Source organism: Mycteria americana, chromosome 15 (assembly GCF_035582795.1).
Source record: "Mycteria americana isolate JAX WOST 10 ecotype Jacksonville Zoo and Gardens chromosome 15, USCA_MyAme_1.0, whole genome shotgun sequence".
NCBI classification, from domain to species: Eukaryota; Metazoa; Chordata; class Aves; order Ciconiiformes; family Ciconiidae; genus Mycteria; species Mycteria americana.
Window position 1 is genome coordinate 6,220,494 of NC_134379.1, and position 26,901 is coordinate 6,247,394.

The window sequence follows — 26,901 nt, forward strand, 5'->3', positions numbered from 1 at the left end:
CTTTAGGCTTATCATTTAATATGCACATTTCTACCGATGTGGCATACTTAATTTTTTCCTTATTTCTTTAAGTGTTAGGATGGTCAAGAATTGATTCACCTAGCTCTAGTACGTTTGCATAACTCTCTTCCTGCTGTTTTTTTGCATAGAACAGCTTGGCAAACTTGACTGCGTTTCTCACTCTGCATATTCTGTTTGCAGGAATGCAGAGGAAGAGGGGCTCAAGTCAGGTGAGGATTTCTTGATAGCTGTGTAAGGGATTACAAAGTTGTATCACGTGTTCTTCCTAAATCTTTTCTATCTGTCTGCCCTTAATCTGATTTTGTTTTAAGTCTGGGCTAGTAGGCGTGGTCAAGGGTGTAGATTTGAACCTGTCTTTGGCTTCAGTCTTAACTGGCAGTGCTCCCACTTTGCTGTGAGAAAGTGGCAATTAAACCTGCATGCGTTTATTTTAACAATACTATCTCACTGTTCTACCTGGTCTGTACTTTTCCTTGTAATTCCTTGCTGCTTTTTCATAGCGTAAGTGACCCAATCTGACTCAAATTTTAATCTCCTTAGTTTCTTCTGAGTTTCCATAATATGTGAATAGAGATGTCATTCAACACACACTGATATTTTTTTGGTTTGTAGACTATTTTCCTTAGTGTTGTTAAAGGTTCCTGCTCCAGATTGCTTTGTTTTTAGATTGCTTCACTTGAAATAAAACACTGTTCTGTCATGTCACAAGCAGCACCTTTATGGTAAATCAGAGAGAGAAGTGTGTTCCTGAGAAACTGGCTACTGAAATGCCTCAGTTTAGTTCACGCTAGGAACCATACGCTATCCTAATGCAAGGGCTAGTTCAGCATCGTAATAAACCCTGTTGGATGTATCAGATGTCAGCTGGATGTTAAAACAGAGGTGCTCTCTGGATTTGGCTAGCTGCAACAATTATTGTTCTCTTTTTTTTTTTTTTATTAGCATTTTTCAAAATCTTGATTTAATGGTTGAATAATTCATCTTACTGTTCAGCTTATGTGGATAAAAATAGAGGAATTAATGTGAATAACTTCCAGCCAAGTAAAAATTCTACTAAATTGTTTTGTTCTTTTTTATTAAAAAAGCAGAGTTTTAAATTTCTTTTTAAACACAGTAAAACTTAGATTTTTCACTAAAGTATATTTGTTGCTTTGGTTTAGTCTGTCAGCAGCTAGTCCTCTGTCTTCTAATACCTGCAGAATTTTCAGTTTATGTTCTTGTTTCTCAAAACCCAGAACTTCTTTCAAGGGGACTATAAATGTTTTAATATGCAGATTTTTATTTTTTTTAGTGGTCTGTGGCAGATGTTCTTGACATCATTGGCTCCAGGAAATAAGTTAGATTATTGTTTGCTTTGACTTCTATGTTCATTTGCAAGCAGCTTTCATTTAAAAAAAAAAAAAAAGAAAAAAGAAAAAAAAAGTCAATCATTTGTTTTCCTCTTATAGTCATTTGTTTCTGGAAGATGCAGAAGATGAGTGGCTTGATAAAATGGTGTTGACCAGTTCAGCCGTTAACAATATTATCTTTAAATAGTTTTTAAAATTTTTTTTAGTATTTGTCTGTAGAAAATTATCATAGTAAAGCTACATATCCTGCGGGTGTGTTCTGGAAAAAGATTATTCTTATTCCGATGGACACAGTTTCAGCTGACATAAATCAGATAGGTAAGTGTGTGTGATGGTTAGGACTGTATTTAGACAAAATAATAATTAGGTTGGTGCGTGGTTCACATTAGTGCTATAGGTTTGGATCCAGAATTACTTAGGTAGGCAGGAGACACTGTATCCAATTCCATAAAGGCAGAGTAAAGAGTAGTGAGCTGTAGGTCGGGTAGGTTGCTGTGTGGAGTTCCGTTCTGGATGTTGACGTTGTTGCTGCTGCTGTTCTCCATCTGGCAGTGGGAAGGGAAACACTGGGAAGACGTTGGGGATGATGAAATGAGAACTAGGGGATCCACAGCTAGGCTGTCGTCTTTCAGCTCCTCCCAAAGATTTCCTATAACAAAACAAAATGGATTGATTTAACTGTCTTATATATATGCTTTTTGAAACATTGTTTTACAGGAGAAGTCGGTAATTATACAGTTGTGTATGCTGTATGCGTAGGTACTCTTAATCACTTGTGATTGAGAAAGGAAAAAGATTTAGATAGTTATTGTTTGTCTGTCTCCATAATAAATTTAAATCTGGGAGAAAGCAGCATTAGTTTAAGAAAATTATTTCACTTGATAATTGGCAAGATTCTGTTGCAAATGTATCCTTATGAAGTGTAACTTCTATTTGAAAACCCCACTGATTTTGAAAGAGGAAATTGCCTCCGTTATCTTTATAAGATATGGAAGAGTTAATGGCACTTTACGGGGCAAATCTGCAAATAATATTACTTTACAACTGGCCTTCTCATATTCTTATGGTGTAGCCTCCTCTAAATTGCAAACTAAATTACTGGATGTGTGATTGACCTGACAAATCAAAAGATCTGAAATGTTACTTTTTTCTAAAATGTACCAGAAAGTTTCTCCTCTTTCCATTGAATGTGCATATCAGAGTGAAAGCATTAAATAAGTTACTGCAAGAGGGCTGTATTTTTCATATTCATCATTGACGATTTCTTCAGGGGGGCGGTGGCAGGGAGACTATTGCTCCAAAGCTGTACCCACCATCTGCAGACTATCAAACAGGATAATACTTAGCCCTTTTGCTAGAAGAAGTTTGATTTTGGGTTTTTTGTGTGTGTGTTTTTTGGTTTTGGGGTTTTTTTGTGTTTGTTTTTTTTTTTTTTTTAGTATGTGTGTGTGTATAATGACTTTGCTCCAAGTGTGCAGGGCTTGTCTTAAGTTCTAGGTTCTCTAATTTGATATTTGATAGTTTTATAAAGAAAGAAAGTAAAAAGCTTAGATAAGGTTAAGTAATCTAAGGTAAAGGGCAAGGACAGAGGGAAGTTGGAATTGTACCATATTGGTGAAGCGTACAGAATATTCACAGTACAAATGAGCATACTCCAGATTAACTGAATAAAATGGAAAGAGGTTCAGAGAAATGAATGGAATGTGAGATCCGGCTGCCTGAAAGACGAAGAAGCTGAGGATTCAAAAAACTGTTGTTAGTAAAGGAATCTGGCCATGGAAGGATTGTGGAATATTTGTGACAGTACAATGGCAAGGCAATTGCATTTGTTGAGTCATGTAGATTATTAAGACTGTGTTTTTTTGCTCTATCTTTTAGGTTGCTTTGTGTGCCACTTTTTGTCTGTGCAGGAAGGCAATTCTTGCATGTTATTTGGTGCAGCAAGAGCTGTATCATCTGGAACCCACAGGTTTTATTTTATATGTATACATACATAAATATATATATATGCACACACATAAACCTGGTGGGTTGTTTTTTCTTATTTTTGCATGGAAAGCTATGTTCTTAGAGTTCAAAATCCTGTCCATTCAAGATGATTCAATTCTTTAATATCAAGAACTTTACTGTCTGCATTACATGACTAAGTATTTAAGAACACACCTCAGAAAATATAATTGTTCAGGGTATAGGTCATGTGAATGCCTTGTGAAGGAGTAAACAGCATTCTTTTCAGCAGAGATGTGGAAGGTGTTTGAATAAATATTAATAAAGAAAAATGTTAAGATGTTAGTTCAATCAAACTTCTTTCTCTTTGTGCCCCTCATGACAATTCTCTTGATATGCGCTAAATAGTTGTGCTTGAGTAGTTTTCGGTGGAAAATATGTCTGATTTAAAAAAAAAAAAATTCTAAATACTGTATTGCAGTATTTAATATCAGCAGTTGTACTCAAAAGTAAGCAGCTTTTTAAACTCTGGATGTAAATCTGTAGCTTTCTTGGGAAACTTTTTAAAGATACAATGCAAAATTCCATGTTTGTGCAAAATAATGTAACCTAGTAACCTGGTCTTTGTAGCAGTGTCGAGGACAAGTAGATAAAAAAGAAGGACATAAATGCATCTTATGCAGGTTGGGATGTGATGTAATAAGCCTGACTCTACAAAATAAAAATGCCTTAGATACCTACCTTGGAGATCAAAATCAGTCAGGGATGGATTAAGAGCATCGATGTCATTGCTGAGATCTCCTTCCTGCATGAGTGTGTCCTGCATTGTCCTGGCTGTGGAGTGCTCTGTCAGCATCTTCACACCACAGATGGGGGGGGTCTGAGCCGGCAGTGGAGAATCCTGGGTGATGCTGGGCTGAGTTCGGAGTTCACTTTGGGTCTCCCCAGAAGGAAATAGGGTCTGAGGGTCAGGTGACTGTTGCATTAATGTACTTGAGATTGGAGGAAAACCCTGTGGTGATGTATAGCACGCAGTTTGCTGCCCCCCGATCAAATTTGGTAATGGGCTCTTGACATGTAGAGCTCCTGATGCGTGGATGCTATGTAATGGCTGTGGTATACCGGAGGAAAGAGAGGGCTCACATAAGGAATGGGACTGGACTGCCATCTGCCTGGAAAGGGATGCACTTGCAACACCAGTCGGACTGCAGGACATGATTGAAGATCTCAGCTTTTCACTTTTGTCGCCTATCAGTGTGTCAAGTTCTTCTACAAAACAAGAAAAAAGTCCATGACTGACTGACTCCTAACAGAGCCATAATCTTCATAGCTTGCAGCTAGAATTTTAGTGTTCCTCGGGAAATGGGTGAGTGGAATGGCAAACAAAAGTGCTAACTCATATATGATAGGAACTCCAAAATCCTGAAATGCTTTTCTAAATTATCATTGCCAAGTGAGTATGTAATAAATTGCATTTCTGTGTTTAAAGGTTGGATCAGTTAATTTCAGTTAATTTCAGTTAATTTCAAATTTTATTCTATAGTGCTTATTTCAGTGTTGTTTTTATCTTAAAGTTTAGTGAGATGTCAGAGAAAGTTTTCTTGGTGAAGCTTCTTTTGTGCCTATTTGGAAGCACTCCTGCAAAACCAGGTCTGATTTAATTCTGCTTTTTAATTTTTTGTCTTGTTTTGCCAATCACTTTATAACAAGGAAAAATTCTTAAGTGCTTTCCTAAATCATGTATCAATTCTCTTTTACAGCTTGGTACCTATTGCAAAGAAAAATTCTGGGGACCACTGTTTGAGAACTAATACACTAACATATTACCAACCTGGCTTTGCCATACTCTTCCTTACAGCAACTGGGTCTTTCCTCTTCCATTTCTGAAGTTCCTCCTGCATCTTATCAATTTTGGCTGGATTCAGAGCCCACAAACAGCCTTTCCGAGAAGAATTGCCCGACTTGTTTTCAACTTTCTCAAAGCATTTGTTCAAAGATAAGTTGTGGCGTACAGAATTCTTCCAGCCATCTGGAGCTGTCTGGAAAAACAAATCCAATCTAAGAATGGAACTTCAAGAAAAAAGAAAAAAAATATATATTTCTCTGTTTTGACTGCTGAGATTATAAGTAATGCTGTTTAGATTATACTTTCTACAATATGAAACTTGTACGTTAGAAGTAAGCCACAAAAATGTTACAGTCATGTTGTGCGGGAAGAGAGGAATCAGATAAAATAGTAACTGATCTTCTAAGCAAGAAGGTTGGCCTTATCAGAGGGGCTACTGAATTTTTAAGAGTGAATTTGCAAATCACAAGAATTCAGTGTGTAAAGAATTGTATTCTAGAACTGTGAACTAACAGGAAATCTATCTTAATCTATTTTGGAACACCTAGAAAAATGTCAAACACTTAATTGAAGGACTATGTGCTACTTGGACTCAAACTAAGTGTCCAGGCAGACTTCAAAAGAATTTTAGCATGCTACTGTAGGTGTAACTTTGTATGCTAGCCAATTATGTAACCAAATGGCTTAATCGCAAGCCCCACAGGTGAGATACAGGTTTCTACATCTGATCACTGCATCTTTTTGCTTTGCATTTATTTTTAACTCAGTAGTGGAAGCTGGAAGGTTCTTTAAACTGAGCAATACACATAAGCTTCATTAAAATGATTCCTCCATTTTTATTTGGGCCGTTTCTGATCAATGAGGGAAACAAAATTCCCTCCTTTCCCTGAGGACAGTTTTGCATTCAGCTGCAAGAATGGAAAGAAAAGAAAACCGAGTGCAAACCCTCTGTTTATACGATTTAATTTTTACTTTTTTTTTTTTTTTCTGATTGCTTGTAAAAGAACTTTGAAAATGAATATTGCTGCAAGGGATGAAGAGGGAAATACCCAGCAAAACGGCCATGCTCAGATTCTGATGGGAAATGCCTGTTTGCTTGCTAGTCTGAAATACTGGTCTTGAAGAAATGGCACTGTATCCTTTTATTGCATATAAGTTTTTCTGGTGTTTATTTGATTTCACTCATTTCTGCTTACTTGGTCATGCAGCCAGAAGATACTGCCCATCACATTAAGGCTTTGTAAATTAGTATGCGTGTTCGTATCAGAAGACTCCTATAGTAAATTCCTGATGTATCACTCCCTTGCTTGTCTTTTGGTGGGTACTGTACGATGCTATTTGTTGCATATCTGAGTAGAACTGTCTTAGCTCATTGCCACTGCACTATAATAATAAAAAAAAAGGGGGGGGGCAGGAAAAATGACTTGCTACGTAATGGGATCAACCTGAGAAACCCAACTTCATTGTAATAGATGCAACTGCTAGTCCAGCTAGACTTCCCCTGTCATTGTAAGACCAGTTAAAAAAACCCAAAACTGTAGCTTTACCTGTGTCAGTCAAATGATATTCTTTCTAAAAGGTCTGCATTTGCAGAGATGAGAAATCTCAAGAGAGAGAGACTTTAGAGCTCATCGGATTACAAAGAATGATCTTCAGTACTAGTGTATGTGAGGCCTTTTTTCTTTTTTTTTTTTTAAAGTAAATTTTGGATGCTTTTTCTTTTCTTGTTTCCAAAAAATCCTCATCTGCGTGTCATAAGAATTAAAAGAAAGTGAACAACTCTCTGAAAGGTGGGTGAAGTTGTCTATGTGCCACTTCATATTCATGGATGCAAAATATTTGTCATCATAATTGTTTATATCAACCACAGAGAATGACTGAACAGAGAGCACAAGAAATAAATATGATTTTCCATAGTCTTTTTAAAGAGGTTAAAAATTAAAATTTCCCTTATGCGCATTAAGTTTCCTTTGCATTCTTATGCTTTATTAATAGGGATCCTTCTCTCATAGAAAGTCAGCTTTTTGATGGTTTCTCTAATTGTTGCCTAGTGTAACAGATTTCCTCTAAGACCATCTTTTATAAATAGACTTGTGTCCATTGTTGCTTTCACATGATACGCCATGAATTTTTGAACATACTTTGACAGAAACTCTACTTTTTTCAGGAATGTAAAATCCGTTCTTTCCTAGCTTGTTGTGAAGGTCTGCCTTGTGGGTTAAGGTGTTAAAAGCCTTACTGAAGAATTTGAGGGTCAAATTTAGTACTTACTTTCTTCATTAAAAAAAATTAATTAGTTGTGGATGTCAAATACATGTTATTTACTAAAAAAGAAACTATTTTCCCTTCATAGCAGCACAGTTTCTACCCTTCTGGCCCACCTGATGTCAGCATTTCACTATTCTGTTAGCCAGTCCCATAGGTGAGAACGTGCATTTCTATTTAAAAAAGAATCCAACAAAAAAACCCTTTACAACTCTTTCTGCCATAGGGTAATACTAAAGATGATGAATCAGATTTTCTCCCTTGCAGATCATATTCAAGTTGCTTTCTGGCTGTTCCAAAAGTAAGTAAAACTGTTCCTCCTAGGTAAGCTGTGTACTTAACTACTGAATAAGCTGACCTGAAAGAATATTCAGGTTTCTTGCCCTGCACATGAGGCTACGTATACCTCTGTCCGTATCGAGACAGGATAATTAGTGTTTCTGCTAAGCACCAGAGAAGATGGGAGTGGCATGTGTTTCTCAGAGGTTTTCAGAACGTGTGGGGGTGTAAACTGTGAGATAGTTTTAGAAATGTCAGAGCAAAAAGTACACGGATTTATTCTGGCGACTGCTGCCAAGAGCTGAACAGGTTCTTGTATTAAACTTGGTATTGCTGAGCAGCGAAAAATAGTCGTTTACCTAGGTAGGCCCTGAAGGAACACTCCGGCGGTGTGTTCATGTTAAAACTCTGTCACCAGTTTTTTTAAGTTAACATTTGATTGTCTGGTAATGAACTGAGCTTTGGCTACTGAAGTTGCTCTCGTATGGTTGGAATCTCCTTGCTATGGCTCGTTTCTGCCATTGCTGAATTCAGCATAGCGTGGATGAAGCTGTGTGGAATTTGACACTGCAAGAGAATACTTGCTGCTCTAAGTTCCATCAGACCACAGACCTTTCTAACCTCTTGGACCACTGGCAATAACTCCAATTAACAAGATTAAAGCTTTCTGTTAGACTCACTAATCACTACAAAGAAAGAAAAGGATGACAAGCAAAAAATATTATTGTACAGACCCATTGATCCTGACCGCCTCTTGAAGTTTAAAGAGTTCAGTGATCTTGCAAAACCCTTTCTCTTTAAATCTAGGTCTCAAGAGAAGGGAGAGGTACATCAAAGAGTAATTCAACTTTAGCTGCGTAGATGTTTTTTTTAGGACGTAGGAGTTGGATTGCTCTGTTTCAACTAGAAATGAGATTGTTGCATCATAGAAACTAAATTTGCTGTGGCAGCGAATACAAGTTAATTTGACTAGGCTTGTATCATCTAATGTCTCCCAGCAAGATTCTGTGTACACTTGTACTCTGTTTCTCTCCAACTTAAATTGCTTCCCCTCCCCCTAATGTATCCTGCTATTTAGTGAGTTCTGGTAGCAACAACAAAATGCTTTTTGCTGATTTTTATATTACTTTATCTTGCTGAAGACTCTCCAAAAAAGGGAGGATAGAGGATATTAGCTTTTGCCATATATTGATAATTCTGTGGGCTGCTGTAAAGACCAGAGGTAGACAGGACTTTGTGTCTGCCAGCATAATATTTGCTTGCTTATTCTCCCCTGCTTATTTTAAGGATGTTTGGGATGGAACTATTCAATCATTTGACTGTATTTGTAAGTAAAATGCAAAAATAAAGCTGTCACAAAACAATGAATGTTCCAGTAGTAGCCCCTGCAACATTCTTTTTCTATAATGCATATGGCAGCAGTAACCTCATTCTCATTAATTTTTAAATGAATTAAGAAAAAGATGACAATCTAAAAAAAAAAAAAAAATCCCACCACCAAAACCCACTCCCTGTGGAACAGGCAAGTTTTGATAAGTAAGGAGGGAAAAGTTTAGATTAGGTATAAAACAGTTATTTAAAGCTGTAGTAGAAATATATTGACTGTACAGATGAGCATATGCATACACACATCTGTATGTATACACACACCTATCTATACACACTTACACGCAATATATACAATACACAATATTTACACACGATATATAGCTGAGGAAAGTGTGTCTGTCTCCCTAATGTTTTTGCTGTGTCAGAGTAACTTTAACTTCAGGACCAGGAAGGTGACACCTGGCAGAGCCACAGCCTTGTGTCTGAGGAATTTGTGCATGTTGGCAGCAGCAGCATTTGGTTTGCAAGCTGCTGATTAATTTTTTAATCAATTGTGTGGTAAGACAAAGGAGAAGGAATTCAATTTGGTCTGATGAATAAATGTGGACATGCCTGTAAAACTTATTTTTAATATTCCTACCTCTCTGCTTGAAACTCATGCTATTTTTCTAGAAAACAGTAATCAGATAAGAATGTATTACTTTGCTGTAGATTGCATGATTTGTGCATTATGCTAAGAAGCGTAGTTCTGCAAAATAGCAATTTCAAGATGTTGTGGCCCAGAACCTCTTTCACAATCCTCAAACTATTTTCCTTTGGATTATTAATATTTCTTGCAACTAGTGGTAAATGCATGGAAAATAGAGTTAATACTCTGTTAGGGACAAAATACAAATCTTGAAATTTATTCTTGTTCTGAAAATGAAAAAAAAATTTACAGCTACTATGTTCTTGTCATGTGCCATTCTACCCTTCTTCCTTTCCCTGTTTAGATTACTGTCGTTACTTAATTTCATGTGTGTTTAGCCTAAAAATCAGTTGTGTTCCTGTGACTTAACAAAGTTAGAGTGCTTCAGGTTTGTTTCAGTGGATTATGACCAGTCATGTTGTGATGGGATACTACTTGGATTATGATGGTAGGTTTCTTTATTTTTTCTCCCTTCTCTTGCTTGTAACAAATAATAGAGTAGCTAGTGGTTCCTTTGGGAGGAAATCTGGGAATATAGAAGTGTGGTGGATCCTAACAGTTCTTCCTTCATAATAATGTGTATTATTTTTCTCTGATTACTGACAAGTTCAATTTTTCTTTTTTTTTGAGGGCATTATTTATCCTCAGTTAGTGTCCAAAACCATTGCAAAATTGTATCAGAATATTTATTTTTAGTTATTCTTAGTGTTCTTAATACAGAGGTTTGAATTGCCTTTCTGTAGCTGCTTTAAATTTGATTTAATTGGTGCATGTTTATTTGCAATAGGAAACAGGAGAGACTCATGTTGCTTTATGTTCATTTTTGGGCCTTGCTAACAGTTGCAGGTCACCTGATCTGGACTTTTAGTGAGATGTTTTTGAAGAATCAGCAATAATAAAGCTCTGTGAGCAGCAGTTGATGATTCTATTATAGCTCTTTTTAAAATCTTAACTGTAATCTTTCTGCTCTTGGATCATGCGCTGACTAATCTCTTTCCACCTGCATTCCAAGTGCAAGAAACCACTCTTATAGCATGGATTTAAATTTCAATAGTATCTGCTGCAAACCATACACCCTTACCTTCACCAACATTACTGTGTAATTATGAGCTTAGTACCATTTATCACATATTATACTTTTCTTTGTACAGTGCATGCAAGTGATGAAGTTGCCCAAGACGGATATCCCAGCTCCAGAACAGAGCAAGATAACCTTGAACCTCTGCTTCCACATGAGTCTGGAGGTGCTGTTGATGGCAGAGGAAGCCACAAGACCAGTTCTGCCTGTATTTGAGATCTGAGAGGAAGAAATGGATGTGTTTTTAAAAATATTTATCCTTTTTATGAGTTGTCAGTGAGGAATGGCCACTGTTATCTGCACAAACTCAAAGTTGAAACAGTTCTTAATATCTTTTTATGTTAAATATTACCACATATCATGTTCACATTTCTGCCTAGGCCTAAAATGCTGGGTAGTTTGTGATCATGAAGGTATAGAGTGTGTAATTGATTTCATTTTAATCTACTAAGAAATTATGCTGTTTCATAGACTGAATCCCCTCCCTTATTCCCTCTGCTGCCAGGTAAGCTTAGAGAGAGATTTCCCCCCCTCCCTGTGGAACTCACCTTAAAGTAAGGAAAGTGTTCCGTCATGAAATTGTAAATCTCACTGACTGGCAAACTCCCTGTCTTGCTGTTTTTGAGTGCCATGAAGATCAGGATGCTTTAGGGAGAGAAAGAAAAGTATTTTAGCCTGTTCTGCTTGATTCCTCAGAAGCTGAAAAAAAGACTGTTTTTCACAGTGCATGTAATTACTCTGGCTTTCACTGTCATAGCATGAATACTGATGACGCTTAAGGTTTCCACTTGGTTGTTTATAAGCAATCTCCTTACAGTGCTTAACTTCTAGAGGTAATTGTCAAAGCGCATATAGAAGGTCCAACCTGGGTTTAAAATAAAGTAATGGAAAGTGGAATCAAGACCACAGCCTTCAAATCCTGCTAGTGTGTAGTCATTTAAGGTTGTGTTTGAATGCTTAAACTGATAAAGGCCGCCAAGAGAATATCAAACTGACAGTGATAGAAGGTATAATTAAAATTTAATTGTCTGATCTACTTTGTTAGGCTGCTATCTGGGGGCTAAACCTGCGTGGTGACTGGCATATCTGATATATTTTCTAGGCATTTCCTTGTCCTAGTAAGTGGAGAAAAAAATTAGTTTTAATACAGGTCCTGGAAAAGACAACTAAGTATGATTAGTCTTGTGCTGATGAAATTTGCAACAGCTAAGATTTTGTATTAGAGAAACGTCTAGCTTTTGTGGGGGTGATCAAGACTGTTCACATGCTTTACAACATTTCATTTCCCTCTGCCTTGGCCCCAGAGTCTGGAACATCTTGTGATTCATACAGACAGGACAGAGCACACTGGGAACAAGACAAAGAAGAGTAAGCATGTTATTGCAAATTATGCTGGAAATAGGCCATGGGTAAACAGTGTATTTCCTGTAACATTAGGACTTGAAAAAATATTTTATTACCTGTAGGAGTAGATGGGTTTGGGAAATAGAGGCTGCTGGGATTCTTGACTGCTTTGAGGTGCAATTCTTTGGTAAGGGTAGTGAGAAGAAGTAATATAAGTCACAGGATAGCTGCCTCCCGAGGGATACTGATGATACAATAAAAGAGATGTTACTTGGCTTAGCAACAAGCTCTCAAAAATATTTCTCTCTTATTAACAGTATTAAACTATTTAGTTCTGAGGATATTGTCCTCTGCCTACATTTAATAGCTGTTATGCCAAGTCACACCTAAAGTCTTTCTAGCATGGTATTGGAAGACATTAATATTACTAGTTAATGCTTAAGACATAGAAGAAACAGGGCATGTGTGAGGAAGAACTCGCTGGTATGTTGGCTGTTACCAGATCCTGTTGCAGTGTGTTCCAAATTGAAGTATGTAAAAAAAAAAAAAAAAAAAAAAAAAAAGTGCTTTCTTTTATTATTGCCTGCTATGCTACTGAGTTCTTGTGAAAAATGGGAGTAACTGTACCCTATTAATTGTCTCCAGATAATTCATAATTTTATAGACCTAAAGCATATCTCCCTTCAGCCACCTCTTCTGCGGTTGAAGTATCTTAGCCTGCTCAGCCTCCCCTGAACATTGCACTACACAGACAAGTAAATTAATGGTGTAATTTTATTTATATAAATAAATAAATTTTAAAAACAGAATAAAGTACTTCAAATAATGTGCACCATAGAAAAATAAGCCTATCAAGTAAAGCCACTAAAAATATAGGACGAAATAGGGAAGTTTTGACTGAGCCTTATTTGATTTTGTGTGCTGTTTTTTTGTTTTTTTAGAGGTGGAGAGGGATACAACAAGGCAAAAACTCAAAGTGTATAAAATCTATCCCAAGAGAATAGCATCCCAAAGCATCCATTCAATTTGCTGTTATCAGGCAAGGCAGTAAAAAAGCAAACAACAACAACAAAGGCTTTAGTGGATGGCATCAGAATATATATTAAAGTGAATGTACTATTATAGAATAAGTTAGTAATGTCATTCCAGGGGTCAGGAGAGTGGCATATGAGACATTTCTCATAGGTGGTTTTCATATTGCCTGACTTGTGCTGAAGCTGTTGAGGCTACTCTCTGTCAGTTCCCTCGTAGTCAATGACAAGAAACAGACTTCTCCAAGAGGCCAGGAGTTTAAGTGCTGTTAACCACCACCTCAAGCAGCTTCCTTTTTTTCCCCATTTTCTATATCAGGAAAGCTAAAAAGAATAGCTAGGACACCTAAAATCAGATAGTGTTTATGCTACCCTCACCCCACCCCTAGGGACAAGCAGAATGCTACCTGAGACTGAAATGCTAAGCTAGCTCTTCAGGAGATCTCTAAGCCTCTCCAGCTCTCCAGACACACTAAAGAAATGGCTGGCCTATCCTGCGATCACCGTGATAGAAATATGCCAATGCAAAAAAATAGGTGAAAGAGGGGAGATAATACTTATAGATAGCCTTGATTGCATCAGAGTTTCTGTAGGTTTGCTGTCAATTTTTTAACACAGCAGTTGGTCACATATTATTCTTTTTCAAATTACAGTTTAAACCTGCTGGCAAGCAACTTTCGAGAACAAAGAAACACTACCCTGCTAAGGTAAGATACCATCAGTTGGCTCTCCATGAGGCAAAGGCTCCCACTGAACTCAGAGCTCAGTGTGAGAGGAATTTCTGCCTCTTACAGATGAATCTTTCCAGATGCCAGGGCTAGGGCATGGCCAAAATTAGGAGCCATGTCATATGCTATTACAAAATCTACCTGCATGCCTTCCCTAGTACTCAAAGGTTGCTGAGCCCTGTTCTAGTCTTTTACTGCTTACCTCTAGAAGTCCTGTGTCATGATGTTTTTATGGTTCCTCTTAAAGATTATAATGTAGCTTTTGAGACTTGTTGGGAAAATTTCTTTGGTAATTAGCTTATATATCTCCTTAGTTTCTTACTGTCATTCCTATTTTCAGACCAATAGCTTCTGTTGCTCTTGGTCTTTGTCCACTTAAAATGCCTGTGAGAGGTTATCATGTGCTTGCAAAATGTTCATAGTTTATTTATTCTGGATTCTGAATAATTTATTTCAGTTTCTCAGTAATTTTATTGTTGTTGCTTGAGTTTTTGCCTGTTTGCTTTTATCTTTCTAACATTGAACTGCCTGAAGTGGAATGTGGAAAAACATACTGAATACACTAATTTGTTTGCTACAGTAAGCAGGGTGAAAGAAATGAGATGTACATAATTAATCATGTCCTGCCTTGTTAAACTAAATACTGGGCAGAACTGCAGTCTCCAGAGCAGCTGTGAACTAATTTCCATGTGCAGTTCTGTGCTGCCTGCTTTGTTGCATTGTGTGCAGATTTTTCACCAGAGTAGAAAACCAGGCAATTCATACAATAATTTTGATTTTATTGGTTTCAGTGGCTCTTTGAAAGGAAGGAATACTAAGATGGAACTGGTTGTGGTGTCATCACCAAAGGCAAGAACTGGGCGTTTTAAGGATTATTTCTGTTTTATTGGTTTCGTTATTCCTTTTTGAGGGAACAGAGGCTGGGGAATGGTCTGGTATGACAGGCTTGAGCTGGTTTTACAGTCGCGCAACTGGCATGAAAGGTGTCCGTGTTTTATGGTGGGTGGGTAAGTGACTTCAGAAGTGTCTGCTGTTTCTTTCAGGTCAATAAGAAGTAGTTTTTCCTTATGAGTCATCATTTGTGTTGTGTCCAGCAAAGGGGAAGGTGAGGCCTTTTTATCATTTGGACAAAATTAACAAAGGAGTTGATCTCTCTCATCCCTCTAATGAAAAGTGAGGCGTAGCTTGAACATCCTTCACTTCAGCCGAAAGGGCCTGTTCTCTTGAGTGTAACTTCCTGGTGATTTAAATTGCTCTGCTCCATTCAAATTTGAAATGTAAGGTATTAATACTGGAGCTGCCTCATGCAAAAGTTGTTATTCCACTTCTTCTCGGTCTGGTATCACATGTTCTTTCATTTCCTAGTGTCTGATTATGGCACACGGGCAGCAATTCTACTTGTTATGACTTTGGCTGCTTATACCTATTGTTTTTTTCCGCTGAGTAGTAGAACATGGTGCCATACTTTTACTACAGTAACATAAAGAAGCACAAATATTGAAAAGTCTAACAGAAGCCTGCTGCATGTAAGAGATCTGTCACACTGCCAGGCTGCAGGTGGATGGAAGACTTTCCTCTTGGTGCTTGTCGTATCTTGCCTAGCAACTCCTAGAAGGTGTGTTTCAGCTGTAACTTTGTACGTTTTTTGAATGTGGTTAATGCCACTGTATAGTAATAGTACTGATATCAAATCAGCAGTGACAGGGGAAGGGTGCCTGCTTCAGAATGAATAAAGAAATTTAAAAATATTCAAATGAATTAGCAAGCTAACTGGAGTTTCTGCTTGTCCTGGTTTCGGCTGGGATAGAGTTAATTTTCTTCCTAGTAGCTGGTATAGTGCTGTGTTTTGGATTTAGTATGAGAATAACGTGATAACACACTGATGTTTCAGTTGTTGCTGAGCAGTGCTTACACTGGTCAAGGGCTTTTCAGCTTCCCATGCTCTGCCAGATGCACAAGAAGCTGGGAGGGGACATAGTCAGGACAGCTGACCCCAACTGGCTAAAGGGCTATTCCATACCATATGGTGTCATGCCCAGTATAGAAACTGGGGGGAGTCGGCCGGGAAGAGTGATTGCTGCTCAGGGACTGGCTGGCTGTCAGTTGGCGGGTGGTGAGCAGTTGTATCACTTGTTTTTTCTGGGTTTTGTTCCTCTCTCTCTCTCTCTCGCTCTCTGTTTTCCTTCTCATTATTATTATTATAATAAATTATTATTATTTCAATTATTAAACTGTTCTTATCTCAACCCACAAGTTTTCTTACTTTTGCTCTTCCAATTCTCTCCCCCATCCCACTGAGGAAAGAGGGTGAGCGAGTGGCTGTGTGGTGCTTGGTTGCCGACTGGGGTTAAACCATGACACTGCTAAAGCAACGCACAAACCTGACATTTATACTGTGTGTGAGATGTATGGTGCTGTGGCACACCCACAATGTCTGTACTGCAGTTCCCCAGTGGGGAACTAGTTTATATTTGCAGCAGAGCTTTTGTGGCAAGTTAAGCCTTCATCTGGGCCCCTTTTCTTCTAAAATAACAATAATAAAAATCAATCAATTTGTAAGTTAGGATGGTAGTGTAATATCACCTTTCTTTTTATTCTATTTTAATTTTATTATTACCTTTTATCACTTCTATTGAGTTTTAGACTAACAAGAAAAAACAAGTAAATTAATTATGATGGTCTTGATAAGAACTTAAAAGATAGTTACCTTTTTGCCACATTATAGTGGGGGGAAATAAAAAACGTTCAGTAAATTCTGTCTAGTGGAATGTCAGAGTGATAGGTAAAAGAAAAAGCCAGGAGTGAGATTATTCTCTAGCCATATTTCCTGAATCAGTGTGGGAGAACTGCTTCTTTCTGTTATCTATGCCTTCTCACATCTATTTAGCATCTGTATACTTCTCAAGCTTTACAAGGCTACCTGCTGAGGCCGGGGGATACAAAAAGCCCTTTATGTTGAAACTATTGGAACTTCAGTAGTAGCTGGATGCCTTAAGCAAATTGATCTGTCCTTGTGCAACACCTAGTTGGAGAAGAACCTCTGTGCCCCTGATTTAAATACAAAGTCCAGTTAGTGGACAGGGGCCAGCCACAGCTGAGGGAGCAGTAAGAGAGAGATGACAGTAATAGGAACCTGATTTTAGAAGTTTACTTCATGCAAGTTTTGGTTCTTGAGGGTGCTTATTGAGCTGCTTTGCCACACCATCCTGTTGATCATTTTAACTGTCCCAGACACTCGAAGTTCAGAAAGGCCATAGAAGTCCCTGAAGCTCTCCAAGTGGTTGATACAGTTAGTCCCTATTTTATTCCTCCCTATATCTGAGGGGTTATATACTCTAATAATGAGACATCTTCCTTTAAGTTTCAGTAGACAGGTGGGGGATTTATAAGTAGAAATACACACTTAAAAATATGAAAATCCACTACTGAGGTATGGAATACTTTCTTTCTTCCTTAGTAATGTTTTACAAAACTCTAACAAATGAAATTCCTAAAAAGCCATCTGTGACAGATGATTTAATTTTATCAATGGTCATAAAATTCCAACGTATGTCTATTCTTGTTCTTTATGGTCATTCAGCATCTGTTTTCAGAAGTTACTTAAATTTCCTCTTAAAGAAAATCATGCCGAAAATAACCTTTCTTTTTCCTCATGAGGGACTAAATCCTGACGGTGAATGGTATGATTACTATTTTAATGACTCAGACATATGAATTAACAATCCCAGTGAAATATCATATGGCAACCTGTTTTTTGATTTCTCTGCACAGTTTTAAATCACTGCTCTGTTAGTCACATTTTTTTACTTCTTGAGCAAGTTGAATGAGGTGGTACAGTTGATTCCACAATCAGTCATCAGTCACTGGGATCAAAGGAGTTGTAACTCAAGTGTGAGCTTTTATGTTCAAATATTTTATATATATGAATTTCCTGTAAGTTTAATTTAATTCAGTTCTAATGGTTGGGAGTTTTGGTAGTTGTGCTATTTTTGTATATGGATTTCTGCCTATATATCTGAAAAATCCGTGTTGCCTTAATTTTACCTTAAATAAGTTTCAGTGTTTGTTTGTTTCCAATAGGGTGTTTCAAGCATATTTTTATCTCCTCAAACGTCTTTCTTACTGAAAATTTTGTACATTGCAGATAAGTGAGCATAAAAGAGGAAAATTTCAATGCATTGAACACCACCACCATTTATATCTAAAGAAAATTATTTAAAGACCTTTCAGAGTCAGGAAAATTGCTTTCTGTAATACACACCCTCCCTCTATGCCAAGTTTTCAAAGCTCAGTAGACCACACTCGCTAACCTCTATAAATATGTACTAGGATCACATGTAAGATTAAGGTCTATATGATTTTACAAAGATACTGTATGTATACTGCTTTGAAAAGATGAACTGACGTGTATTCAAATGACATCTAAACACACTCAAGAAAAACAAGGTGTCAGTTACTCCTGTGCGTTTTTGGTATTAATAACATAGTTACATTACGGAAGAACAACCTTAATATTGTGCATTCGCATGCATCATCAGCATTATTGTCAATTATGCTTCAGCTGAATAATCTTTCACTGGGGATGATGTAACAGTCAAAAGATTGCAAAAGAGATGTGTGTGCCATCAAGCACAAGGAAAGCGAGCATCATCTTGCTGTTAAAATTTTGCTTTAAGTGTTTTTCTATGTTTGATCTGAATTTTAAGTATACAGTCACACATATTTATTTTTTTTATTCTGAAGTTAAAGCACAGTTAATTCCCTGGGATCCTGAAATGCCAACAGTTATGTTAATAATTTATCTGGTTTCAAAGCCTGTTCTCTTGAGCATAATGGTGAAAATACAAATAAGCCGTACCGAGATTCCATTTTTACAAGTTTTTTTTTTTTCTTTCTGGATGACCATTTAAAAATGCATTTAGATGTGGTTCTTTTAAGATCTCATGTATGTATACAAACATGGCCCCGCAAACAGAAATTTAGCACGTATTTTTTCATCTGTCTTTTTGTATTATTACCATAACTACTATACCATTATAGTGCTAGAAATACAGGGGATTTGGGTCTACGTATTGTACTGACCTGATGGAAAGGATGTGAGGGGCAATACATCTGCTGCACTTGAGGCTGATAGCAATACAAACCAGGCTGCCCTTCCAGAGGGGATGTCCTAAGCTTGATGTCTGAATCCTGCTAGAAAATATTTAAGGAAAGAGTTATTAGAGAAAACACCTCTATTTAAAATAGAATAATTCTGTTAGTTACTGTTCTGATTTGTCTGCCATTATACTTACTGCTTTTTTGGACTTGATTCTGTCACAGTAAGTGTTACATAGAATTTGTTTTATATTCTAGTGGTACAAGAAGAAACATAGTTTCCTGCATTTATATAATTACTACTTTAAAAAAGAAAATCCCAGTCCAAATTCCATGCAAAGAGCAATTCAGAAAATGTCAGTTTCTGTTTATCTTTTTTCCCTACACACACAAACTGCATACTCCAGCTTTCATTCCTGAGTGTGCACATGCATCTCTGTCTCTCTCTCTTTTTCATATTCCTTGATTTTATCTTGCAGACTGTCAGTACCTCAAGCTGACTCTGGAGTTTTGTCATTAGTTAGAGGGTGAGGTCTATAATGCACAGGAAAGAGGTGGCAGAGAAGAATCAAACTAGGCTGACTACTGAATTTGATCAATGTATAGGACATATACTGAGAATGTGTTGTATTTCTGCAGCTGTGGAAATAAACATAGAGAAGTTGATCAAGTCTTAATTTCTCTCAGGTCTGCCCAGCTAGCTGCCTGTCCTGGATTCCACCCAGGGCTTGATTCTGCTAAGGGCTCAGGCTCCCGGATGTTAAATGTTGCTGTCTTTTAGTTAGAATGCTGAGTGCACCATACGGGGTGTGTGGTAACGCTGTCTGCTTTAGAAGAGCAATTCAAACAAACTGCATGCTAAGCAGAGAGCTAGATAGAGCTCTAGCTGGTAATAAACAGTGCAGGGAATGATGTGTCTTAAGCAGTGTCCTTATCTGCGCGTCTGGTGACTGACTTCAGGTTCCCTCCCCCACTTAACATCGATGGCCAGGAATTCTCTTGTGAGAGCTGATGTCGTAGATGACATATTATTTCAAGGAACTAGTAGCACTTATCCTTCTGTTTTAAAGCAAGGCCGTAATGACCATCTTTTATGGTATAGATTAGTGTAGGGGTACATACTAGACTTGATTTGATATCCTGGCACTAAGCAAATGCCACATCCAGTATTAATAAATGTCCATGCTCTTTTGGTGACCGTAAGATGAAGTTTTTCAGAAATGTCAACTTGCCAGCAGCGTGTAAACTATTTAAGAGCTTTGAAGTTGCATGCTGATTGAACCAGTGGAGACATTAACAAGTAGCCAGTCTTTTCCTTAGTCACACGTACTTGGTAAAGGGCTCCTGCAGTGCTAACTTTACATTCTCTACATCTTGCAGCCCAGGGATTTGGGAACAAAATGGGAATTTTTTTCATCAGCTGCTTATAGGTTTTGTATTAAACTCATCTGACCTAGATGAGTATTTATCCAGGAAATAAGAGATTTAGATCAATTTCCTCCTTAACCTGAATGGCTTCAATCCCCAGGTATGTACCCTGACAACATCCCTCCATTCCCTGGTAAATTGTCTTAATCCAATTAAGATTTTTTTTTTTTTTTAACCCCTCTTTCTTCTGGTAACACTCGAATTCTTTGCCTCACAGCAATTTAGAACCAGTGGTTAGGGCCCTCTCCTGGCAGATGCAGACATTGTTTTTGTCTGCACTAGATAGGCTTTACACTTTGGATCACAGCAGAGATACCTTGTGGGGATACTGGAGGGTAATTTACCTTGTTTTTCAGGGATCTCTGTGCTGCCCTAAATAGGCAGTTGCCTTTATCCAGTATGTGAATTAGCCCAGGTACCTTTACAGTGCACATACCATAAACAGATCTTATATTTAATTTTAAGCAGTACTGATGTCTTAGAGTTTCTCTTCTATTTGCGTCCAGAAAAATGCAGGTCAGCTGAGATGTGGTAACAAATCTGATATACATGTCCTCATGCTTGAAAAATACTGTTTTGTGAACTTTTGTCCCTTGAAAATACTAGTTGATGACACTACTGATATAAAACCTGTTGTCAGGAAGAACTTGGATACTTAGGATTTGTGTATCATGTCTAGTGGAAAATCATTTGTCCTTGTCCACCTTTCTGAGGACTGTTTTTCAGTAGGGAAAGGCCATAAAATAGAGAACTTTGACAAATAAATATGGATGTCTATCCTGAGCTCCAGCCTGGAACTTGACAAGAGACTAAATGTCCATGTAGTCACATTAAGAGATAAGAAAATAATTCCCAAAGTATATTTTTGCCATTGAAAACAGGAAAAAAAAAAAAAAAGAAAAGTAAAAATACTGACCATGACTTGTGAACTGTGATCTTGACCTGTGTTGCTGTATTGGAGGCTGTTACACCATGGTTGTTCTGTGGAGATGTTCGGAATGTGTGTAGGAAATGCCTCTGACTCGTCAGGACCTGTAGATCCTGGTAAACCCTCAAAACCATCGATGCTTCTAGCATTTTTGAAGGGTGAACCTTCTGGTGGGAGGGCTTGATGTGCTTCCTGGAAGACATCTTCGCTCATCTGCCTCTTGTAAGGGTGAAAGGGGTTTCTGCTGCTCTTGAGAAACCTGTCATAATTTCCTGCAGTACTTTCCTCATAACTGTACCGTCTGAATTTTTCAGTACTGAAAGACGCTTTAAATTTGTTCTTGCCACAGTGAATTCCTTGGCTTGTAAGGTATCTCCCATGAATTTGGTCCTGGGCTGGAGAAGCAGGGCTGGGGCTGTGAGAAGACTCTGAACTCTTCCTTTCTGTCCTGCTGTCTGACTCATATGGTTGGCAATTATAACTGGGATTATCCTGCAATGAATTATTGGCATTTATTTAGGATTAGTATGAGCAAATATTTTATTATTTTAATGATTTACAAAAAAGTACATTAAAAGTATATTATTGATGAGAAGTATAAAATTACTAGTCCTAGCCACCTTCATGCAGAGAAGCCCTAAAAGATCTAGAGGGTTTTCTGGTAACTTAGTATCCAAAAGTGTTCAAAAGTAAATTAATAAAAGCATTGAGAAGACTGAAGTAATCTTAATTTGTGGAACTATCTTGGAAAAACAGGACATTTTAGGTAACTATTGACTACTTGGTCTGACAATTTCAGGGAAGAGATGTATGATCAAGTGATGAAAGATTAAATGACAGGAATATGATAAGTGCAAGTCTTGTCATATACAAGTTTAGTCAAATGAGCTTGATCTCATTCTCTGATGGTGTTACAAGCTGCCAGATAGGTTGCTAGTTACATCACTTCCTTTCATTAACATAGCCACACTCATTCTGTGAGACAGGTAGGCTCTAGGCAGACATTTTAACCTTCTTCCTGTCTCATCTCCTCCCTTCCCTTTTGCACTTTAGCAAAAAGAAAATAACAGCTACTAAAGTGCTCTTTAATCTAGAAGAGAAAGGCTTAACAAGAACTAGTGTCTGGATCCTGAAGCTGAAAGCATTTAGCTTAGAAATTATGCGTATTTTCGCTGACATCAAGGATGAGTAACAACTTGGATGCCTTTTGAGAAGACATGTTTAAGTCAAGAGCAGGTTACTGTGTTCAGTGAAGGGGAAAATGTGATGTTCTGTGTTACACAAAAAGTCAGACCAGATATCAAGTGGTACCTTTCCTCTTCCCCCTCACTAAATCCAGGTTGGTTTTACAGTATTTTAGGAGAATAGGTAAAGGAATATATGCCTTCATGGAAGAACCAGATTTCAAGAAGTTCCAAAGGGAAGTTAGCGTAAAAGCCAGTGCTTCCTGCAGAGTGGAACATGGCACAGCCTTTTCATTTGTCTGCATATGGGTCTGTGTCACAAAGCTATTAATGTTTTGTTGTGTCATGGATTCCTGCAGAAAGCAAATCTGACCTCATGACACTTTTTGGCTTCTCACATGAACGCGAACTTGCTCAGTTTGTAACTTCTTAATTCTTACTTCCTCGCTCTCTTCTATAGTCCTAATACATGTGTTTGTGATCTCTTTTGTTAAATAAGAATTTTAACCCCCCCCTACATTTAGTTATATAAAGCTGTATGAATGGCAGTGCTGTCAATTCTCCACCTGAAATTTTCATAATAAAAGTATGACAATGGTTATGTTGCTGTTGTTTGATGAAAAGCACTATTCTCAGTTGTACTTTTCTTATGAAAGGTAGACATGATTAATATATATAGGGAACAGGAGAGAGATAATTTTATTCCAAAAAAAGTCCCAAGGAATTCTGAAGTGCTTGAAGGTATCCTGTACTGGCAGGGAGTAGACAAAAAGGTTCTGATGTCTCTCTGTCTGTCTGCTTTTTTATTTATTTATTTTAGAAACAGGATGAGAATTACTTTAAGTGTAGCATTTTTACTGGATTAGTAGCTGGATGGACTGCCTGTTTTGTTTTTAAAGTAATAACGATTTTTAAGCAATCGAACAGGAAATTTAGCATGGAGCTTAAGGTTAGCTCAGAAGAATAACTCGGGTTTCTACTCTTCAAGAATAAAACTTTCAATGTTTACTTTGTTACCAGTTAAGTATACTGAGATTTAGTACAGCGATTGCTGAATATTATATCTGAACTTGTGCCTCTGAAGAAAGAGAGGCAGAACTGGGTCATCTTACTCACAGTTTGCTGAACTGGGGATACTGAATCCCCCTGTGTCTTCATGAGGTCTTGTCGGTCCCTTTCCAGAGCGTCCGAAGAAGGAAATTTAATATTAGATTGATCTTGGAGTAGTGAAACCATCACCCAATCCACGTCAGATAGAAACCCTGTTATGACAAAGTCAAATTACAATAAATATTTTCTAAAACTTAAACTGTAAAAGAATTCATCTTGTTATGTGCAGATGACTAAGTGTTAGATGTGCAGCTGGACAATAGCCCATCCTGTAGAATTCCTAATACAGTTGGATTTTTTTTTTTAGCTCTCAAAGAAATGTTCTGTAGGTGCAATTACAATGAAGATGTGATACAGAGTTATATGGATTTACCACACAATTTTTATAAAAATAAGTCATTGCTTTGTTTTCTATAGGTTCATAAAATAATGAAAATGTATTGCATTGGGGTTTTGCAAATTTAGCGATATTGCTTTATTGAGAGATTGTTATATAAATGCACCCCCATTGCTTTCAGTGGGACTATATAAAATAAAAGGGGTTTTTTGCTATCATTAGACTGATGGTTACTACAGACTTGTATTTTCGCTCTTACTTTTTTATTAGTACCAATCCTGTCAGCCTTCTTGTTCTGTTTTGCATGATTAAGTGTATCTGAGATATGTAAATAACTTCATCATTCCATACCTATTTTTGTTAGTTGTATCTCCTCTCAAGTTCCCAATCTTTGATCTTTGGATATATGAGACATATCTGATGGTGTTCTTTGGATTAAGAGCAATAAATTTAATCTTCTAGTATTTTGGTTTCTACCATGTTTTTTTCCCAGTCCTTGTTCACTGTAACCATACAGTAAAACTACAAAAGAAGTATCCTCGTATCCTCTTATGTCATGCATGTAACGCTGCACCAAGTGTGTACCTATGTAATGATGTCTTGTGTTCATAATTTAGATTTCAGGTGTACAAGTCGGGGGAAAAAAGCCACTGTACTTCAAGAGTTAATTTACAAAGTCTTTGCCACGTGTTTAAATAGCTGTTAGGTAAATAACTAAGGGGTTTATTAGGTTTGGTTAACAAAGATATATCACTTAAAAATGTGGAAAACCTTTTTTGCTCTTATAGTTCAAAGAGAAATCTATATTTATGATGAGTAAGACTGCACTGCCCAAGGGGATAAAGCACAATGAGGCTTGGAAATAAAGTATGAGGCTTATAGTAGTATATCAGGAAAAAAAGATGTTAGATAAAGTTCAGAAATGTCTTAGGCACAGACTCTTCTCCCAGTAGCTTAACTGGAGGCTGATGAGGAGGTATACTTTTAACTGACGTTCATCTTGAAAGAAGCAGGTGGGAAAACTCACAACTGGGAAATATGTGTGTGTATATTTGTAAGTGTTCCACACTGTCTGCCCTCTTAGTACTGGTTTCCCACTTATCTTCAGGTTATACAAAGCTGCATCTGACCTCTCTTTTATACTGCAATTTTTCAACCCAGCTGCCTAATTTGTGGTCTTAAGCATTAGAATTTTATTAAAAGCTTTTGTACAGTTATGATTCTTGCCTAATGACTTTTGCATTGCAAGAGACATTTGACAAATGGTCACAAATAAAGAAAAAGGAGGAGCTGGATTTCAAGAAAATCAGATTAATGGAAATAAGAAAATAGGTAAGTCAAAAGGCTCTGATTACAGACTATAATAATGCCTGAAGCTTTTCTGTTCTCGTTATGTTTACCATTAGGATCTGTGACAGAACCAGATAAAAAGAAGCATTATCTAAAGAGTTAATTCAACAGGTCAGAAAAGTCTGGCTGTGTTTACTGAAGGCAATCAGACTTCCTTTCTGAAAACAAAGTGAATGTATCATGGTTATTTGAACAGTCAATACAAAAGGTCCAGGAAAACCAAATGATTATTGTCCCTCCCCTCCAAGACTTTTGCCAGGTTCTGTTTATGAATTTCATTTTGCCGTTCTCGTGGAGGCTGGTAGGAAAGGAGGAGTCTTACTGCCATTTTAATACTATAAAAATTCTCCCCTGCATAGCAAAAGTGTGTTACTGAATATTAAATGAGAAGCAGCCTTGTACTAAAACAATGTCGAGCTGATAATCTGCGTTCAATGGTGGTTATTTAATGCCGTTGTCGAGAATCCATTTCAGAGGGATCTCCCATATGGGGAAAAATCCCAAGCCTACGGTCACAGTACTGTTTTCAGTTTTCACATTAAGATCAGCACCATTCTTAAGCAGCTCAGTAATAACTGCCTCTCCAAGTTATCCTTATCCTAGAAATGACATGCTGTGGATATGTTTTGCTGTGAGAGAAAAACCTCTGGCCGTGTACTTCTGATTTTCTCATTTTTTCTTGGAGTCCAAACTTCTCACTCCAAAAGGCTTTTGCGACTTTACTTTCACTTATATGTATCACAGGAGGCTATGAATACAGTTAGGTAGAAACTGCCACACTAGCACACTGAAAAATCTTTGCTGTTATTGTTCTTTAAATCTTTTTTTGTTTTTAAAGTGTGCCTTAGAGAGAATAACTTTATTCTGTAGAAATAATATATAACAAAAACCCAAAACACTTTGCATTGTTAATACAGATTTTAGCAAAGAGAAATCAGACCACTTACTGACAAATCTTCTTTAAGAGGGAAGAAATTACAGTCAGTGGAGGTTGTCAATAATCAGGATTACAATAAATCATTTACAATAAACTGTTCCTGGGAGACAGAGATCTTAAGGAAATTGTGGGTTGCCTGGATGTAGGACTTGTTAAAGAAAACAATGATGCTTTGATTTGGAAAAAGGTATCTGATTATCCTAGATGTAGCTGAAACCATTCCTCCCCAGCCCATGTCATTTTTACTTTTGTAAATGTTGCGTGACAATCCTAGGCTCCTATGATAAGATAACTATCTTTAAAAAAAGAAAATAGTGAGAAACTGTAACCTCAGCTGAGTGTTTGAATAAGCAAGGTAGCAGCAGCTGATCTATTAGCTCTGCATGACTGGAGTTCTGTGGCAGCAATCCATAGTTTAAACAATTCTTGGGTTTGTGTCTTTTCTGGATATTGGAAGGCATTTTGCCGGTGATACACTTCACCAGAGCTCGGCACTGGGCCGTCTAAGCAATCCGAACTGCTCTAAACGCTGTATGTTACTGTAAATGCCCTCTCCGTCCCTTGGGGCTGAGATCAGTTTTCATGAGAGGAAGGTGTGTTTGGATGTTCCCCAATTCGTAATTCA

The 26,901-nt window shown here is 37.4% G+C and overlaps 1 protein-coding gene and 1 long non-coding RNA gene across 2 annotated transcripts; one reads left to right on the plus strand and one right to left on the minus strand.

Moving 5' to 3' along the window:
- Positions 1-1,259: 1,259 nt before the first annotated feature.
- On the minus strand, positions 1,260-23,778 carry FOXN1 (forkhead box N1). The gene is made up of 8 exons (XM_075517836.1): positions 23,659-23,778; positions 21,347-21,850; positions 18,988-19,098; positions 12,263-12,390; positions 11,351-11,447; positions 5,149-5,356; positions 4,059-4,586; positions 1,260-2,019 (listed from the first exon to the last, which is right to left on the minus strand). The coding sequence occupies exons 1-8, from the start codon at positions 23,776-23,778 to the stop codon at positions 1,751-1,753; spliced, it is 1,965 nt and encodes a 654-aa protein (XP_075373951.1). The 3' UTR covers positions 1,260-1,750.
- LOC142417305 (uncharacterized) lies at positions 1,636-5,189 on the plus strand. Its single transcript, XR_012777949.1, has 3 exons — positions 1,636-1,688; positions 4,892-4,967; positions 5,176-5,189. It is a non-coding gene; the product is annotated as an uncharacterized LOC142417305 (long non-coding RNA).
- Positions 23,779-26,901: the final 3,123 nt, after the last annotated feature.